Source organism: Hetaerina americana, unplaced genomic scaffold, assembly GCF_022747635.1.
Source record: "Hetaerina americana unplaced genomic scaffold, ioHetAmer1.1.p SCAF_14, whole genome shotgun sequence".
Taxonomy (NCBI): domain Eukaryota; kingdom Metazoa; phylum Arthropoda; class Insecta; order Odonata; family Calopterygidae; genus Hetaerina; species Hetaerina americana.
Genome location: NW_027286514.1, coordinates 12515454 through 12536610, shown reverse-complemented (window position 1 = coordinate 12536610; position 21157 = coordinate 12515454). Strand labels below are relative to the sequence as shown.

Genomic DNA, 21157 nt, shown 5'->3' with positions numbered 1-21157 from the left:
TCTGATGAGTAAAAACCAGCGGATTTTTTTCTTAGCTGCAAAATGAACTGCGTATGGCGCGACCATCAGACGATTACGTTATCAATTAATTTGAACGTCGTGATTGGCTGAGCTGTCGGCAAATTTAAAGGATTTTATGGTGTCCATGGCAGAATTGCAGGTGCATGGGATACGAGTTGGCGTAGGCCATAAGAAAATTTGATGAAAACTGCCAGTAACATACAACTATGTAAAAGTATCGACAGAACCGAGAAGGTAGGGGTGAATGGAAATCACAAATGAGTAAAATTGGGATCAGCTCTGCGGATATGCACGGAATGAACAAATTATAGAGGAAATCGCAAATGACAAGTAACGAAAGAAATTGTAATTCAGTTTGGAATCTAAGTTGCTCTTAATTTAGTATCAAAGATGCTTTTTGATACTAAATTAATAGTAAAAATGATTTTAAAATCGCACTATAAACCTGTTATCTGCTCTATTGAACGTGGAGGTATTTTTTTTAATTTGTAAGAAAGGAGATAAACGCCTGAAAGTGAGAACGGAGAAACATGCAACCTGTGAACTGAAAGGTTGAGCAATCGGGGAATAATTGAAAAAGTTGCAGAATCGGAAATACACATGTACAGGTTCTAAAACCTTTTAACTCGCAATGATTCGAGTTGTAATGCAGATAGCGTGTGCACATGTTAAGAGTTGAAATTGATGATTTGACCTCGTTGGGAGAATAAATTAAGCAGGTAATAAAAATGACTGGCATTTTATCCCGCAATGCATAAAATTTGACAAAACTTTAAGATAAAATAAAAACATGAGTAGTAGTAGTATTTAGGGGAGGCGACTGACAGCTGAGTAGAGGAATATAATCAGTAGAAAAATTGCTGTCGTGGTAGAACTGCGTTTTAAGTCAAGATTAATAGGAGGCCTTAGGGATAATTCCCCACCTTTCCCTTCAAAGGAATGGTTAAACTGAAACAAAATCTTGATTTCAAATATCAAACCTATACGGTCGTTTCTGAACCCTCTCCTAATTTATGTTGTACCCCAGCCCCCTCGGGATAAGGAATAGCTATACGCTTTTTCTATTATTGTACAATTTAAGTAGCTCGCCATATTTTCACCGTGAATGACAGAGAAATAGACTACATTAGACGGCGATCGAAAATATAGCCTGTTGAGAACATATTCAAAAAGTCCGCCTTTGTCTCTTCCGGCAAACGACGGCGCGGAATGCGCGGAGATGTTTATGTGTTGTCGTGGTTTCTGCGTGTAATGATATTCCCAATTTTTGATTTATGCTGAAATATGAATTAATTTGTACAATACCATGTGTCAGCGAGGAAAATGAGAGGTCTTCGTTCTATTGAGCCTTAAGTATTCAGTTAGGTCCTTAAGGACCAGTTAATTTATTACTTCAATTAAAATGAATATGTATTTCCGTCAGTTGGGGCTTATTTCATGTAAAAATTATGTTTTGAGGAAAAGGTATTGGAAGTCATCTATAATAGAAGCCCTCTTTCCCGTTCTATTTATTGTCCTTGTCGTTGTCCTTCTTGGAAATATATCATCTATAGAGCCTGTGTATTTGAATGTTCCGACTACTCACCAACCCGTTGATATTTCGGAGAACCACACTTGTTCTAGCTATCATTTACTGTTCAGTCCAGAAAATGAGTTTTCGAAAAAAATTATTCTTAACCTAGGAGAGGATTTTGTTAGCATTGGTAAGTAATGTCAGTGTAGTTTGTGGTTGCAGAATGATTCGGTGAAATCACTTTGAACGTCCTGACTTTTCAGTATCCAAATCGTGCAGTAATGAAGAAGAAATGGAAAAAGAGCTAATTGCCCTGAAGAACGAATATACTCCTAATCTTTTTGGGATTGTGTTCGAAGGGTCGCCGGAAAATTTAAATTCTTTGGGGGATTTCAAGTACAAAATAAGGCCCAACGACTATTATTGGAATACTGATGGTTTATTTCCAGATTTTCCAGGACCAGGTCCTATGTATGCATCAGGTAAAAATCTATATAAATGGAGTATTTATTCTTCCTAATTAATGATTTGAAATGAATGTGTAATCAATTTTACCGTTACATTTCGCAGATTATTACATCAGTCATTGTTTTATAAAATTACAATTGGCCCTAGATAAAGCATTTATTCGACTATCTGTAAATGACCTGAGCACTAGCAAATTGGACTATAAGGTTTGTAGTACGAAATTATTTATATCACTCCAATACATGTAAATAACGTAACTTGAATGATAGCAGTTTACATTATTTTTTTTAAACTTTCATTGTTATCATAGGCATAACTGTTTGTTTGGATTTCATTCCAGTTTTATCTGCAAAAATTTCCATATCCTCCATATTTCAAAATAGAAGCAATAGATTTTGTCTTCAAATATATCTTGCCTGTTTGTGTGATGATTAGTTTTTTCATCAACCTTATTATCTTAGTAAAAAGGATAATGGAAGAGAAGATGTCAGGAGCTAAAGTGAGTATTTCATGCATTCTTTCTTTCTTGAATGCATATTTCAATTGACCCAGCTTGAAATTGGATTTAAACCGGTGAAGCTACAGAAGTGGTTTTGTTTAAGTTGAGACATTTCTATACCGTATATCTGAAGTTCGTTAAAAAGCGCAAAAATAATATCATGAGCCTATGTATCATTGGATTTTGAAATCAATATAGACTAGTTTTATACAATGGAACATATTTGAGAAGAAGTGTGAATAAATATGCTTTGTATTGTATGCAGCCTGTGAATATACTTTTTATTCACCTAATGGTCACGCATAAACAATTCTTTGTGTGTCCAGAGGGATGTTTCTTTAATACCTACTAGTTCGTTATGCTTAGTTGTAAGCATTGTGAACGCTGATTTGTTTATACTTACCCAGTCACTAGTTCGAGTATGATTACCACTCTCTTACCATCTCCAATTCCCAGGTCGATCATCCTGCTCAACATTGTAATTATAAATTATTCATTTTATCCTTCCCACTCTCTGGAGTGAGAATTGAGACATTGGCTCTAATTTCATGCCAAAATGTGGATTGAGAGCTTGCCTAGAATAATTGCCTTTTTTATTTCACTATCACGAGCGCATTATTGAAAATGTCGCAAAGGCCTCATTACTTTCCAGGTTAAGACATTGATACCTTGTATGTAAGTTTCTAGCCGACATCTTTGAATATTTTCTGCTACATTAGAAAAGGAAACAGTAAAAGTAGCAGTAATGCTATATATTTTAGAAGAATTTGCCCATTAAGGGAAAGGCTCTATTTTTATATCTTCAGGAGAATTAAATTTCTCAGCACATGCGGTTCTCTGTAAGTAAAATGGTGGCATCAAATTCATATGAGGCATTCATGGTTCCAGTTAGTGGTGGTCAGTTGGCTACCCTTCACCCAGATTAGTTTTGACTCGGGCCTTGAGAACCAGGGGCACACCAGCTAACCCATTGTATGCATTAGTATTGTATTCCTTGAGATTGCTTGATCTTCTATATCTCATGTTTTTCTCTAACTAACACTTCCCCTCTTGTATTTGCTACCTCATTCACACCTGCTCAATTCATTTATGAGAGGAACTTCATGCCTAACTTTAAATCCTTGGATCAGTAAGGACTCTGCCTTTTCTAATGATCTTCGTCAAAATAAATGGTTAATAATCAAGTAGCAGACATTAAGTAGTTTTGTTCAGGTTACAATATTTTCAGGGTATAGGGCCCAGTTCCATTCCCTGTACCGTTTAGTTTCCAAGGAAGATCTGCTACCTAAAAAATCACACAGCTTGGGGAAAGTTGAGGGTGGCCTTAGGCATCCCAAGGGATTGAACCCAGGCCCTCCAGTGAGCTGTCCAACCCTCTGACCACTAGATTATTATTCCCCAATGTTATCCTAAAATAAATTCCTGTATTAATATTCTGTTTCAAAAGCTCAAATTCAGTTTATAGTTTCTCATTGAGGGAGTTAACATGTAATGTCTTTTTTTTTCGTAGAAGGGTATGGACCTGCAGTCAAGGATTTTTTTTTGCTATTAGCTGTATTTATTTGAATTCTCATGCCAAACTTCTTAAAGAGACCCCAGGGAGAGTATTTTCCAATCACTAACTGAAACATTGGGCAGACAGCCTTTCTGTTTGTATTACAGAGGATTGAACCAAGAAATTTTATGGGCAGGTAGAAAGATAAATACTCCAGCTGCCACAAAGGATTGGGCATGGGAAACTCAATACCACAGTACATGATTCCAAGATAATAAAACAAAATAAGAAAGATTGGTGTAAATAATTTTAGTCACTGTTGAACTAAGAAATGCAAATATATAATCTGAAAACTGTTTTATTCCTCCCTCCGTTTCTTGTCTTGATTTTGCTTGCCCAAACACTGCCTTTCCCTGTGAGAGCGTCATATCTTGATCTTCAGCTGGAATGACTGCGTAAGGAAAAATGATGTCAACTTCTTTTGCCTTTTCTCTTGACCAAGAAGCTCTAATTTACAGCCAAAATTTTTTAGGTGACATCTCCTATAACTTCATTACTATTTTTGATAGGGCTTATTATTTTTAAAGCATATATTTTAATACAATACTTTTTAATTTTAATACATTATGCCCTAATTTCTGGAGTGTCTTTTGGAAGAAAAGTGACTTGACCATGATTCAAATGCTAAATTACTGGTCTGATATCCTGGATAGAAACTTCCCTGAGCCACTTAAATCTAGGTAATTTTCTGAGGGAGTTGTGCATCAGAAACAGTTCTGTGGGAAATCTGTTAACAGAATTTTTCCCATTTTTGTGCATAAGTAAAAATAAACATGTTATCGATTAATAGTTTTACTACACCTAGGTATCTCTGTATCTATAATATAATTAATATCATCTAAATATCTTTCTAAAATAATGGCTAAACAATGTAAAATGTGCATTAGTATACAGGCAAATTAATTCTTATAAATAATTCATGGGTGTAATTAATGAAAATAGAACATATGCGGTGGCATGTTTTTTTGCGAGGGTAGAGAATTTTTCTTTTAAAAAAAGGTTCTCAGTTTGGAAGACCTCATCTAAAATCTAAAGGGTGTAGTTTTCTGGTTGTTAGAATGTTATTGGGAATAATAGGTATCAGAGGGAAAGTGACTGACTTCCCTAATCCTAAATCTGTCCTGAATGTGCCATTCTATTTTCCCAACAAAAGAGTTTAAATACTTCATATATGTTTATAATTTTAGCATAAAAGTATTTTTAAGTCGCTAAGCAAACTCAACCTGTATATTTCAGGAGCTGATGAGTATGATGGGAATGGGGAAAGGCATGCAGTGGCTTGGCTGGTTTGTTACAACCTTGTCTATTATGTTCCTGGATGTTGTGATAATCATAATTATATTTCAAGTGGGATACAATGGAAATCCAGTCACCAGATACAGCAATGGATTCCTTGTTTTCATATTTCTACTCGTCTATATTTTAGCTTCAATTTCTTCCATGTTTGTTGTTTGCGCCTTCTGCCCTAGAGGTGAGTGTATCCATTTGTTAACTTTTTGACATAGTATAGAAAGAATAAGTTATAAGGAATTGTTTTAATTTATCCATTCACTATTATTCTTCCTTATATTTATTTTCCTTTCTTTGATAATATATTTAATTTGACCAGTAGTCATGAAGTGTAGCTTCCTATTCAAAAAGGTAAGGCTGGGGCAGCAGTTTAGGAAATGGAATGTGAAAGCATAAACTGGAATGACAAGGAAGGAGTATCAGCCTACTATAGAGAACATCATGAGTCAGGGAAAGGAGCTGAACACTATCGAGGAAAAATGAGGATATATCAAAAAAGAGATATTGAAAGCTGCAAAAGAAACTGTAGGAACCATTAATGGGAGGACAAGGAAGCCAAGGATCACCGATGAGATGAAAAGATAGACATGTGAGAAAAGGAAATGGAAGAATGTAAACACTGAGTTAGGGAAAAGGATGAACAAAGAGTAATAATAAATTGAGATGGTAACAAATAAAGCAAATAAAGCTTGGTGGAAGATGCAGTGTGAGGATATGGAAAGTATGAAGAAGAAGGGTGAAATTGGTGTGCTATACCAGAAGGTTAAAGCACTATCAGGAAGTAAAATGGGAAGATCTATGCTAACAGTCGGAGATAAGGTGGGTAAGGTAATAGTTGACACAGGAAAGATCCAAGAGAGATGGAAGGAATGCATAGAAGAACTGTATAGTAAAGAATTGAGGCCAACAAAGTTGGACATAGACAAGGAACATGACATGGAGGAAGATAGCTTAGGTCCAGACATACTCGACGATGAGATAGAAAGGGTATTAAGAGAGATGAAACTAAATAAGGCTGTGGGGGTGGATGACATTCCTGCAGAACTACTAAAAGGCTTAGGAAAATGTGGGGGGAAGATTATGTGGACTGATTCGTAGTATCTATGAGGAAGGAATCTGGCTGGAAGACTTTGTGAGATCAGTTTTAGTTCCTATTCCGAAAAAGGTAAAGGCTACGTCATGTGAGGCCTACAGGACAATTAGTTTGATATCCCACGCAGCTCAAGTTGTTCTTAGGATCAAACAAAAGGATAGAGAGTAGGGCAAATGATTACCTAGGGGATGATCAGTTCAGGTTTAGGAAGGGGAGAGGTACGCATGATGCAATTGCAGTAATGAGATCACTTATCAAGAGGAATATAGAATACAATCAGGAAGTATTTGCCTGTTTTGTAGATTTCAAAAAAGTATTTAATAGAGTGAATTGGGAAAAGTTAATGAGTTCATCGCAGAAAATAGGAATAGATTTGAGGGACAGGAGGCTATTCCGCAATCTGTACATGTCTCAGACAGCTCAGGTGTGAGTGGAGAACAGAGTCTGGATGGACAATATTAGGAAGAGAAGTAAGGCTGGGTTGTCCATCATCATCGGTGCTGCTCAACGTATATGCAGAGGAAATGATTGAAGAGGTATGGGAAAAGTTATAGATAGGGATGGAAGTCCGCAGGTAATTCATAAAATCAGTTACGTTTGCTGATGACCAGATCTAGTTTACAAGAAACTTCAGGATATGCTGTGGCATTAACTTTTAATGGAGTCATCCACTTAATGTGCTTTACAATGCCACAAAATGTGGGTGTAAAAATCATTGGCTGAGTAAATTAGAAATTGGTGCGACAGATACAGGATGATAATCAATATAAATGAAATGGAGGTTAAGTGGTTTTCCATAAAGAGAAAGGCTAAAGAAAATATTTAAATAGGAAGGTAAAGTCTAGAGTAAGTGGAACAGTCTATGTATCTGGGAAGTGTTTTCGACCAAAATGGTCTTAGTAGTCAGGACCAAGGGATAAGAATTGCATTTGGCAAAGAAGCTTTCACAAGGAGGTACTTGATGACAGGGATGTTGAGTAAGAATGTTAAGGAAACGCTCATTTAACTTTGATATGGTGCATAGTAATGTACTGTGCTGAAGAATGGTCATTGAAGCAAGATGATAGGCATAGATTGGAGGCTTTTGAAATGTGGGTGTAGAGCAGGATGAAGAAGGTAAAGTGGGCAGAAAGAAAAACAAATGAGGAGGTGCTAGTAATGGTGATGGAGGATAGGAGATGTTGAAGACTCTGATAGAGCAGAGAATGTTAGGGAAATAAGGAAGGGGTGTAAATAGGATAGGGATGATGGATGGAATTAGGGGAGGAAGGAAGTATACAGAGATGAAGAGATATTTTGTTGTTGAGTAGGATGTTGGGTTGTGTTTTGCTAGGAGGGACAAAATAATTATTGGGTAGTTGTGTCCATCCATAACCTACCTTAACAGGAAGATTACCTTTAAAAATAATAATTCAAGTTGATGTTTTTATAGCATTATGCATAAATTAATTATTTCTTATGATATTCTTTTGAAACGATTTCTTTTATAATTAGCACTCTGTATATCTCTCGATTATATATTTTGATTGGTATTCATTTCAAATATATTCTTATTAAATACTTATTCTTGTATTTTTTTCAGAAAGCATAGGTGTTTTTGTGGCATTGTTGCTGATGTTTGCATCTGGGGGTTTGACATTTTTTCTACGAAGTAAAAGTGTATGCCTGTTTGGAAAAATACTTCTTAGCCTTCTACCTAATGCTGCCCTAGTTTATGGCTTTGAAATAATTGGTCTCTATGAAGGTGGAAGTAAGTAATAGGTCTTGATGCCCAGGCCGGATGCTTTGGCTGTGGGATTTCAAAATCTGGCACATTAATTGTAATTTTTTTCAAATGTGATGTTGCTGTCAGTAATTTTATTAAGTCCTGATGCTTCATGACCTCTGTGTTTATTCTTCATTATTTCATTTTCAGCTGTTGGTCTGCAGTGGAAAAACCTATGGCAGAATCATGGAGGAAGAGTGGATGAACTATCAATGGGAGGCATTATCGCAATGCTGTTAGTTTCAAATTTGGTATATGCTTCAATTGTTTACTATTTTGACGGAGTCTTTCCTGGTAAATTTGGAGTTGCTAAGCCATGGTATTTCCCATTCAAAGTAAGTAGAACTTTCTATTTATTTTAATTAATCTTTGGTACCAGCTTATTTTAATACTGTATTTGGTTTGAAAACAGCGCATTTGAAGTGTCTATAATTTTATCGTTGGAATGACCAAGGAAAAAATATGTAAATTCTCCTTGGTGACCACCCTAAGTTTTGGTTTGCCACTTTAACATGATATCTGTGTATCATTAGGGGTTGAAGATATGAGAATTTTAAATGATATTTCCTCTGATGAATAATTAGTTAATTGACTCAATGACCAAAACTAAGTAGGAAATTGTTTAGCTTTATACAATTTTCGATAAATTTTAAATGATGAATGTATCTGCTTTTACTTAGTATTGAAAGATAATAGTTCTAATTACATCAATTATTTACTCTCAATGCAAATCCTAGTGTACTTAAAAAGATGTATATTTTGAATATATGCATTACTTTGCCATCAACTGAAGAGAAAAATAATTAAATAATGAGTAAAATATATTTTACATAAAGACTTTATTAAAGCTAATCAATGCATAGAATAAAAAATCATGTAGTTATTTTGATTTTATCTTTACCACCGTTGCATTTAATACCACTCATTTATGTTTCATTATTTGTACTGTTTTTGTGTATGTAGATATTTGTTTTATATTTTGTTTCCCTGACCTAATGCAATATTTTTGCTTGCTGACAATAAATATTATTTTTATTCCTGAATTCAGAATATTTTCATTGTTTTTATGGCACAGACATGCATTGTAATGTTTAAAAGGTAAATTTTTAGTGGCATTCAAATTACATGTGAACAGATATTTTCAGTCTGCGTACTGATGGTGGACAGAATAGAGGAAGTGGGTTACCTTGCAGCACATTCATAGCAGAGTTAATTAGAAAAGAGCCTTTTTATGCTTGAGAGCATGCTAGCTTATGTTTTAAAATATAGAAATTGGTACCTTTATCATGAAATTTTTTTCTGTATTACAGCGTGTTATGGTAAAACTGCACTCCATACTTTCAAGCAAAAATGAATACATTGGTGGGGATAATGAGCGGCTTGCATTCAATGAAATGCAAAGGCAAATGTATGATTCCAACGAAAAGCTAGCATTTGAAGCACTTCCCCCTGGTAAAAGTCCTGGAATTCAGATCAGAGGAGTACGGAAAGTATATGGGTCATTATTTACATGTTTGGGAGAGGGAGTGATGAAGGTGGCAGTTGATGATGTTTCCTTGGACTTGCTCGAAGGTGAAATCACGGCATTGCTTGGTCACAATGGAGCAGGGAAGACAACACTAATATCAATTCTCACAGGTATGTGTTATGAGAAGGTCCAAATGATTTAACTAGTAGCTTGTATGACCATTGCCCTAAAGGGATTTAGTCAATACTTTCACCGTTGTTATTTAATGGGAATATTTAAATTGCTCTAATTTTAAAAGTTGACCTTTGGATATAGCGGTAAACATGAACATTTTCATAGCCAATAGACACATTTTGAGTGATTTCCCAGTGTATTATTAAGATTTTTTTAATTCCTAAACTATTACTTAGGGCAATATGTTAACATAGATATGATTTTTGGATGAAATCAACAAACCAGGATTGATATCTGAATATTTTATAAATTGAATAATGTACATCCAAGCATCTTTCTAACACCTCTTCGTAACATACTTCTGATACAAGTTTCTAATTACTGTTTTGCATGTGATAATGTATTAAATTTGCAGGAAAGCATACCTTATTTTATTAAACGTACCAATCCTCTTGTAGAATTTGTTTTAAATGCATTGAATTCTTCACCGCACACTAACTTTCTGTGTATATACTTTCCTTGCTTTTTCTTAGCATCAAAAGATTTTTCCTCAAAGGACAGCTCAGAATCTCAAAATGTCTCATGCTTGAATGCCTTCTTAGTTTTAGGCTAATACAGTAGGTTTCTAATTTCCATATAAGAGGTAGCATGTTTCGAATTTTTAAATGTTAAGACATGTTCCTTTAAAAATATTTCATGTGTTTGTTTTGACAATGTATTGATCTTTATATTCTTTATTATAATTTTTTGAAATGTTCCATTTATAAAACATCAACATACAAGTATAAAATAGTACACTATCTATATCTCAGTTTTCGTAAACATCAATTTCACGCATTTTTCCCTGCTACACTCAAATATATAAATTCAAGGTTTCACTTAGCTTGATTTTTTTTAATGTCAAGTCTGTTATTTTGGAGGTTTGCATTTTCATAGGCATTGAAAAGTTTGTTTCAAGACAAAATTTTATCAAATCATCAATTCCAATGACGTTTTAATTTGTTGTGCCCTGCAGGAATGTATGCCATGTATTGCTAATTCATAAGTTAAGAATTTAAGATAAAATAAATTAAGGTCAAAAAAATCAATAAAATATTCAAAGGCATTTCCTTTTGTGGGTAACCTGTTAAAAAGTAAGTTACAACAATTGTCAGACTTTCAGCTCATAAAAAAATAATTTGCATTTAGTTGTTGACCAAACATTTGAGTGAATGTTAATTTATTTGCAAATTATTTCTGCCTGCATTTTGCTAATAAGATTCGGTTGTTCAAGTCTGATTCAACTTCATATGTCAAGATTGATTCTTCTTCATGAGAATCATTATTGCAAGCAAAGGTATCCCTTCACATTTTTTAGCATTGCTATGTGGGGAGGGCATTTATGATAACTGGGTATTGTACTATTGTCATTAAATTGAGGGCTGAGATCATATTATTGGCTACAGAAGGAAAAGATCAACCAGAGAAAATTTTGGAATGATAGTTTTAGGGGAGGCGACTGACAGCTAAGGTCATTTGCACCTTTAGGGATGGATGGGAAATTTGGCATTAGCCTACTCTTTACGAAAGGCACCAAGGGGTCCACTGTTTAATATCCCATCCGATGGATGGTGCACACACTCAAAGTGCTCTCCACAAAGCACCTCAAGTAGGGATTTTGATACCACTGAAGAATATCTGCTGTCTCCAGGATTCAAACCCGGGCCCTCTCGGTGGGAAGCCAGTATGTTAGCCATCGAACCATCCAAATCCCCAAGAAAAATTTGGCTGAATGAAGAAATAATGTGAAATAATGTCAAAATATTTTTAGTCAACAAGTCTTGAACCACAGACCTTACAAATATTAACGAAAACATTGTCAAGCATAAATTAATTCTTTTTTCAAAACAGCTACTCATTTATGGCAATATATTAATGCTTTTTTTCGTAAACTGTAGAAATTAAACACACAATGAAACAATTGAATTAAAAATTAGACACACAATTAAACATTCATACTCCTCGTTACTCATTGATCACAATACTGTGATCAATGAGTAATGAGGAGTATGAATACCAAATTGTAAGATGAGAATCTCCCTCAATTGCTCATCTTGCGAGTTGAAAGTTTCACTTTCAGTCTACCATCTCAGTCTGATTCTTTGGGTCATAGACACTGTTGATGCATATTTTTGCACGTATTTTGCTCTTCCTTGCGATCGGTTGAAGAAAGTGTGTACTGGTTTTTTGTAGCAATCTGTTTGGCATATTTTAGGCCAATGCAGTGGTATGGCTCACTCCATTTGTGCCCATCAATAACAGTTAATAAATGGGGTTTTATATGTTTGATAAACCTTCAATGATTTTTGTGTGGGTGCTTAGGACCTTGAATGTCTGTCCAATATTAGATTTATTGCAGTCACATACACTTTGTTCACACCTCATTGTGTACTTTCCCGCTAGTGGTGGTTGATTTACGAAGAAGGTCACATATTTTTTGGTGGCACAATCATAACTTGTCAGTCCAGTATACTTGAAGATTGCTCTGACTGTACAGTTATGTCGACCGCGTAACATATTATGGCATAGGCCATGGAGTTCAGTCTTGTCTGTGGTGAGTCCTTGGACCTCTTTTTGATTGCCATTTTGTGCTTCCTCTTCCTTCTCTCTAGTAATGAGAATTAGGACTCAATGGAAATGATTCCTCTGAAATGTTTTCATCAAATGATGCTTTCCTTGGACAATAGAAGAAGCATCAGACAGCAAAAGAGTCTGGTAAATGTGGGTGCTGATGATCCCAGCCTTCTGCTTAGATTGGCTATTTCTTGGTGGCGGTCTTCCCCGTAGAGATAAACGATATTGGTGTAAAGTTGAAAGACAGTTGAATAAAGTGAAACTGTTATCTGGCAAGATGGTCTAACATAGAAAAAAACAGCAAAACATCCTCATATTCAGATCCAATCCACAGACAGCTTCATTCCAACTTCAGTCGAAACTGTCTCCAGTTGACTGGGTCCTCTACTTTTTAGTATTGCTCAGAATGCTCTCAGATGACTTAGTATGCCGATAATAAGGGAAGCATGAATTTACATTCTTCGTTCATGTAATTTTCATCTCAACATTACTAAGCACTAATATCCATCATAAAATTGACATTCCTCAAAGGTTGTGCTACACACGTATTTATTTTAGTATAAATAGCACTAATCATTTTACAGAAGGCACTCAAGGATACTGTTGTCCCATGTGAAAATATTTATACTTATGATAAATGAAATTATTTAAATGTTTAAAAGAGTTCAATTTTTATTACTAGGAATTAGTTCATCATCGGAAGGAAGAGTCTTGGTGAACGGTTATGACATAAAGAAGAAAATGGATAAAATTAGGGAAAGCTTAGGTCTTTGTCCCCAACACAGCATGCTCTTTCCAGACCTTACCGTGTGGGAGCATCTAATGTTTTTTTCTATGGTGAGTATGTCTGGGCATAATGAAACTTTTTCTAATTGCTTTTCATATTGAATCTCTGGTTTTCTGAAATCAAAAGTAAGAAACTTGTTCCATGGTGTGTGACCATGATGGTTAGCATTACGTTTCGCAATCCAGAAAAGTAGAATTATTGAAAAATGTAGAACAAACACTGAAATATGGTGAAAAACTGTATTGAAAATGGTGAAAATTGTTTTTGGGAAGTAAATATTTGTCATTGGGAAATTAGTTGGCCGTAAATGGGAACATTATTTGTGCTGCTATTATTTCTTCAAGACTTCATCATGTGCTGTATTTATGGTCATGGAGGCAAAGATTGTATTCTTTTGAGATTTAGGTTTCAAGAAGAATGAATAATTTGTGAAAAGGAAATTAAATGAGGTAGATCTAGGCATGGCAGGTAAAGAGAGATGGCTAGGTGAAGAAATCTAAATAAGGCAGGAGGATGGGTGGATGCAGGAGATATGATGAGATAATGTGATACTGAAGACTGTAATAAAGGATTGAATGCGGAGAAAGAGAGGAAGGAAAAGAATGCATTTTGTATGAAATGAAAGGAGGTAGAAAGTAAGCAGAGCTAAAGAGTTAGTTATTTTAATATCAAGTTTAGTTGAAGCTGTTTAAATTCGTGTCATGATAGTTAAGGCCCAGGATTACAGTAGTCTGTTGCACCATTTCATCAAAAACCTGACCTAGGCATGTAGGTCGCTGCTAATAATAATAACTTTATTTAGGGTTATTTATTTGTGGGTCATGGTATTCCAGGGGTAGAGTGTTGGGCTACTGATCACAGCCCGGGTACCAGATCTTCCTGGGAAACCATAACCGGCAGAGGGAAAGAAACTGGCCTCCCTACCCTGATGGGTGAATTTCACATGCAGTGGGCTTAGTACAGAGTGAACTCTATCATCAGCTACCAAACCGACCTTAGGTTTGATTACTGTGTTAACTTCATTTAACTCTGATTATGCTGACTGGTTGAGAGATCCAGAATAATCTACCTGTGAATCCAAATATCATGGGTTTTAGGCTCTACTGAAGTAATATGTTGTTTGCAAGTTGGTTTTTCAGTCGCTATGAAACTAAACAGTGAGCCAAGAATGAATTATTAGGATTCCGTTCAAAGGATTAACAGGTCACCAAATGTCTGAGCAGCAAAAAATAATATTCTGCCCATACATACAGTGCTCTATAATATGGTTTATAGCACATATTAGTGTGGGAAATTATCTAGTGATGCAAATGAGCATTTTGTTATCAAATTAGCAAAAATTTAAACTTTCACCCTGAAAGAAAGTTCTTTGTACTTAAAAATTATTTTACTTGCTGATAACTTTGTTTTAACCTGGAACTTGATAATTTGTGATCACTGGTGATGCTGTGATTATTTTACCAATTAGCTTATTAATTTGCAAGCTCTGAAATTCTGAGAGTACAGAAGATATAAATTATCATTTTTAATATTAATATCTAATTAAATCAATAAGTATGTGAATTATTAAAAATAAGTACAATTGTAATGCATTTTAGTTGCTAATGAAATCACTATCTCATTAAATTTGACTTTTAGAGTAAAGGACTAACTTATCAGGCATCTAAGGTAGAGACAGATCACTTAATTAAGCAACTTGCATTGGAACCTAAAAGGAATGACCTTGCCAAAAATTTATCTGGTGGAATGAAAAGAAAACTTTCTGTCGGGATGGCCCTAGCTGGGAAATCAAAGGTAAGCCGAGATATTCACTTACATACTCATGGTTTAACCTTCTGAGACTGCTCTACAGAGACTGATATTATCGGTGTGCATTTCTGTCTTTTTTTCTGTCATTCAGATTTTGATTTTGGATGAACCAACCGCTGGAATGGACCCTGAGTCAAGGCGCCATTTGTGGGATCTTTTGTTGGTAAGAATGCTTCCATTTGATAAATATTGCAATTAATAAAAGTTAAGGCTTCATGCTTTAAAGCCTCAGTCTTTGTTTCAAATTTATTTTCATTCAACCGAATGTCATTAAATCTTCACTCCAGAGCATGAGAGGAGATCATACCATTCTAATAACAACACACAACATGGAAGAAGCTGATATTCTCGGAGACCGAATTGCAATCATGGTGCACGGGCAAGTGAAATGTTATGGCACCAGTTTATTCTTGAAAAACATTTATGGTAAGTTTGCTCTTGTTGAAATTATTTATAGTATTGTGTACTCTGCAAGTGTGTACTCTAGGAAGGAGTCCATGCATGCATGTAAAATGAGAATGCATCCATAACTTCTATACCTGATAATTGTATATCTTATGCTGGTGCAGTGATTCTAATCTTGAGGCCTACACCTCACGGGGGGCCAATTTGAATATTTTGAAGGACAATTAGAAAATGATGCTGTCTTCATCAGATTGTCACCAATCACTACATCAGATTCGATCATTCATGACAAAAACAGTAATCGTCAGTGAGGCCAAGAGAATATGAGCATTTGACTGTTGCTAATGGAGCAATTCATGACAACAGTCTTTGGACTTCATCTTGGCTGCAGTCAAATATTTCTATTCTCCCGGCCACACTGGTTGGGTTCCTTGTGTGGCATAATCCAAAACCACTCAGAAATAAGATACAGGGTGTGGCAGCATAACTTCCTTTTTTCAAAACACAATGAAACCCATTTTATGAAACAATCTTTTTATTACTTTTTTAATGTAGGTACATTTTTAAAGTTTTGTTTTACACATCATTGGAAATCAATTCAGGTAGGTGACGCCCCCCATTGTCCATACCCTTAATAAGCCGATTTCTGGCATTTGTCATGACCCTTACCAGCAAAGCAGCAGGTATGTTGGCAATTTCTGCCCAGATGTTGTCCTTCAGATCTTGCAGGGTCCTTGGAAGGTCAACATTAACGCAGGATTTCAAAAAACCCCACAAAAAATTGCAAGGGGCCAAATCTGGAGAGTGGGCTGGGCACTCCAAATTGACCCTTATTGAGATGAGGTGCTCCAGGAAGTGTTCCCTCAATACAGCCATCGATTCCTTTGAAGTGTGAACCATTGCTTGTTCCTGTTGGAACCAAATATCCCCAAAGTCCAGTTCATCAAATTGTTGACAAACAAATTCCTCTTACATTTTTACATCTAGATCTGAATTCACTGTCACTGTGACCTCATTTTCTTCAAAAAACCAGGGACCAACAATACTGACTGAAGCAATTGCACACCACATGACTTAAGGTGAATGCAGAGGCATTCGATGTAATTCTGTGGAATTGCTGTCAGCCCGGTAGTGCATGTTCTGTTTGTTAACATATCAACTCACATGAAAATGGGCTTCATCACTGAAAAACACAACTGCGTCCTCGGGAACGTTTTCGAGAAAAGCCTCTCATGCATTCCTCCAAGAATTGAAGTCACATTTTGAGAGTTTGTGAGCAAATGTCAACTTGTAAGGATGGTAATGAAGGTCATCTTGAAGGATTCGCCTCACTGAACGATCACAAAGTCTAGGGGCTGATGTATGTTTGCGCGCAAAATGCTGTGAGGATCGCTAGATGGCGGCTCTCACTGCCTCAATGTTCTTAGGTGATCTGATGGGCTGAGGGACTCCAGTTCTTCATCTTGTCACACTTGCGGTTTGTCTGAATGTAATGACTCGTGTAGCAATTGATTTCTGGTCCAGGGCAGGGCCCAACAGGGCTACACTGAAGCGATTTCTGATGGCCTGCTGGGTTGAAATCACTGAACATTTGTTCGAAATGTAGGCTTGATGGGAAATGCACACTCCTCACTGTTCCAACGTATGATGGTGACTGAAGGGGGTGGGGGAAAAATTTAAGAAACCCACTCCAGCTGTCGAATGAGACCCCTCTTACCTAGCTACAATCTCTACTGTCTAATTGGCACACATTAAAAAAAGGAAGGTGTTGCCACACCCTGTACTTCAGAATATTTTTATGAAATTTTTGTTCCCCTAATTTATTTGGAATGATAGTTTAAATCAAATATGTGAAATTTCACGACAAAACTCAATTATCTGAGAACAGTGATGCAGATTTGTGGAATCAATCCATATCGAATGAAGGAGTTAATAAATATTCTTATTTCAAGATCTGGCATTATCTTTATAGCTTCCTTTGTTTAAAGTGAAATTTATTTAAGGTTTAACTCAACAGTTTTTAATGTATGGTCAGTGAAAGCTAAGCAAGCGTACGTTTTTCTTTGTTTTTGAACCCCTTTGCATATTTTTCTCTTGTTAAAAGTTATGGAGGTGAAATTCACATGAATGAATTTGTATAATGTATTTAGTATGTACATGGAGCTTTTTAAATGTGTATAATAATTTACTCTATGGCAAAAGTGACCAGAGTAACATATTTTCAAAGGCAACGGAGCTATCATTTTGGATCTGACAGTTGTAGTTGGGTGTGTAATAATGATTTGGTTCTTGGGTGTTAATTTGTGCATCATCTGACTTGATTTAAACCATTTCGAGGCCATTTGAACATATATTTTCAAAAACCTTTCTGAAATAATTGATGATCATTCAGTATAATTAAAAAGTTAACCAGTGAAAGTTACTTTAAAATTAAAATTTCCAATTCTCAATCACTTGTTTAAAGTCTGGTATGTGACAGCAGGTTAGAATTTTCAGAATTTCATTGGAGCTGGATATTGATATTGATAAATTTTATGCAAGCTAGGAGGAATGTTTAGAGATGTATTTTTCCCATATGTGGCCGTAAGGGCAGTCTAGATGTATTGTCATAGAATATTATTCCTGAGAATCAAGTTACTCTTAAGAAATATAAACCAGAAATATAACATAATAAATGGAAACCAAAGGGAGTAAAGCTTATGTGAATAAAAATGTATTAATATAGAGTCTGATAATAGATTGCCTTTTTTTAGTACTCTTTTACTGAAAAGAAAACATCTCTTATGGTAATCAGTAGAAACAGTGATTTGCATGTTAAATAGTTTGCTATCTACCACTTGTGTGTGAGTAAACAAACTGCAGTGTTAACAGCAAAGGGTGCTTAGAGCATCCAAATCAGCTCAGAGCTGCTGCTGATTGCTCTGAGTAAAATAAAATGGTAAAAAGTCATGACTTGCATAAAAATCCAATGATGTAAATATGCTAATTTCACTTCCATTCAACTTTTAAGAAAGAATATTTGGATACCCAGTGTGCTGGAATATGTATGAAATCCTGTAGGATATAGGAATTACATCCGCTTTAGGAAATGTGCTTGAGGTTAGAAAAATCTCCCAGGAATGTAGTAATAGAGGAAGGTGATAATGAACTGAACAATCCCAAAAAATATTTTTATTAAAGACATTATACATCATTGATATAAAACTGAAATAATGCTATAAAAATATCTCATAACAATTTGCAAGTTTACAAACTCAAACACCAAACCCAATGAAGTCAAGAAGATGGTTTATTTATTTGTGTGCATTCTTCTCTAATTTAACTCAACATTTCATTCAATTGTGCTCCTAGGTGCTGGTTATCACTTATCATTGTTATTCAGTGACAAGACAGCAAATAGAAATGATTCCACTTTAAAAATAACTAATATGATTGAAGAAAATGTTCCGGGTTCTACAGTTAGAAATCAGTCAGGTGATGGAATATCGTACACCCTACCTTCGAGTGCAACAAGTCATTTCCCAAAATTGTTTCAACTCCTCGATGAAGAAGGAAAGGACCTGGGGATAAGTGGCATGTCCCTCTCTGTCACTACCCTCGAAGAAGTATTCCTTGAGTAAGTAAAGTGTACTATTTAAACCTTTCCCCAAAGGAAATTTTTTGAACTTTTAATGGAAATCGTTAAGACTGCTAATTATTTAATAGGGAAAACGTATTATTTTATGCGTAATGTGGCATTATGTATTTCCATATCTTAAATGTTATATTGGTGGAAAATGCAGAATTTTTATTCTTTCCTTTATCCAAGGAAAAGGATATAAGGGAACACCTGAATTTTTGATTTTTTGTTTCATGATCAGGTATCAAGATTCTTTTATTTGATTTAATGCTAATTCTTTTCTAGGGTTGGTAAATTGACCGAAGGAGACTTAACAGATGGGAAACTAAATGGCAGATCCCCCGTTGATGATATGATTGAGAATACATCTGAAAATGGTAATCTGTCATATTTTTGTTGGTGTTATGTCGATCAAAATATAATATATTATTTATGTGATAGTTATGGCATAGAATTTTTCTTGGAATTTATCATTTTATTTATTGTATGGTTGCAAATGAAGGCATATATTTATAAATACTGCAGGAATTCCAGTGGGTGCTTTACATTGTATCCCATGATGAATTACTTGTGTAATTTGAATACAGTTAGAGGCATGGGTATTATGTCCAGTGATGGTAATTGCTGCAAATATTGTCTGCAAATACAGGTGTTACAAAAATTGTGTCCTAACATGTCTTGTATCTGTTTGTAGCCTAAATATATTCTTAGTCAAAAATGTTGAAAATACCGTATTTCCATTTAAGCATTCAAGTTCCACACGAACTACTCAGTTTTCACAATTGTATGATAAAATTAAAATAGTATTCTTTGGATTTCCATAAATATTTAAAAGAAGAAATAGCACCCAGAAATTTTACTATTTTTTTTATTTTTTCTATCACTGTCTGTTCTAGTCAGTAAAATTTGGCCAAAATTTAATTAGTTCATTTACTCTCAACAAAAATGTTCATGCCATGAATGTTTTTTTGGTTATTTGGCCCAAAAAACCTATCTCACGCACATATATAATTTGGAAAATGGTGGGGATCGAGATGGTGCGGGGGCTAACGTACTGGCTTCCCACCCTGAGGGCGCGGGTTCAAATCCCGGCGGTGTTGAATATTTTTCAGAGGTATCTCGATCCCTACTTGAGGTGCTTCGTGGAGGGCACTTTGAGTGAGTACGCCGTCCGTCGGATGGGACGTTAAGCCGCGGACCCCTTGGCGCCTTTCGTAAAGAGTAGGCTAATGCCGACGCCGGGTTTCTCTTCACCCTTCATCCTTTCCTGTCCTTCCCCTATGGCGCAAATGACCTTAGCTGTCGGTCGCCTCCCCTCAAAACTACTACTACTACTTGGAAAATGGTGAAAAGGTATTCAGGGCATCACAAAAAATGTTTTGTTGCTGGAATTCCTAATTCAATTTTTTTCTTGAGAGTGTCACTTTCCCCTCTACTGCATATGTATGAAAAGACAAATAATTACACCATAACTGATAGCATATAAAAACTACTTGTTTCTCATGAGTGAAATGCAATTTAAAAGGGTTAAATCAATAATGAAAGGGTGGGTTAAATGGTCTGGTTTAAGACAGTAATATTATTAAGTTGGCAATAATTGAACTTGGGGATCTTTAATTAAGGGATCATGCATAAATTTTTCCTATTTCAAGTTAAAGTCATGTAAAAAAATGGGTCTGTATTTCCATTTACATCTGAGGATTCAGAAATTCACAGAAATGCCACTTTTTATAGAAATTCATGCAATAGAATCTGTTTGATTGATATAATATTCCTAAGTTTTATCCAAACTAACTCAGTAAAAAAGAGACCAATTCTCACTTTCTTTATGCATAGTTTTTGGGGTGTTATGGAAAAGATATCAATGGAAATGAATGTCACAATAGTACTATAAATAGTCAAAAAAAGGTAAAGATAAGAAATAGGTAAAAATTAATTTAGATTTCATCTTCATTAGATGGCCTTGCTTAGACATGAGGTGGAAAAAGGTTTATCTCATTTCTTTTTCCGTTGTTAACTTTCTATAAACTTCGAATTGACAACAATTTATTATAGTTTGTACCTGATTCATGTCTTCT

The 21157-nt window shown here is 35.3% G+C and overlaps 1 protein-coding gene across 1 annotated transcript in view; it reads left to right on the top strand.

Moving 5' to 3' along the window:
• Window positions 1–1273: 1273 nt before the first annotated feature.
• Abca3 (ATP binding cassette subfamily A member 3) overlaps window positions 1274–21157 on the top strand; it is a 44573-nt gene continuing 24689 nt past the window's right edge. Inside the window, exons 1-14 of the mRNA XM_071583525.1 lie at window positions 1274–1724; window positions 1798–2016; window positions 2105–2208; window positions 2343–2501; window positions 5293–5527; window positions 8022–8189; window positions 8355–8539; window positions 9515–9842; window positions 13142–13296; window positions 14885–15040; window positions 15147–15218; window positions 15343–15481; window positions 18812–19076; window positions 19365–19456. Of these exons, the coding sequence (XP_071439626.1) occupies window positions 1424–1724; window positions 1798–2016; window positions 2105–2208; window positions 2343–2501; window positions 5293–5527; window positions 8022–8189; window positions 8355–8539; window positions 9515–9842; window positions 13142–13296; window positions 14885–15040; window positions 15147–15218; window positions 15343–15481; window positions 18812–19076; window positions 19365–19456 (2578 nt within the window). The 5' untranslated portion in view covers window positions 1274–1423. The remainder of the gene's footprint in view (window positions 1725–1797; window positions 2017–2104; window positions 2209–2342; window positions 2502–5292; window positions 5528–8021; window positions 8190–8354; window positions 8540–9514; window positions 9843–13141; window positions 13297–14884; window positions 15041–15146; window positions 15219–15342; window positions 15482–18811; window positions 19077–19364; window positions 19457–21157) is intronic.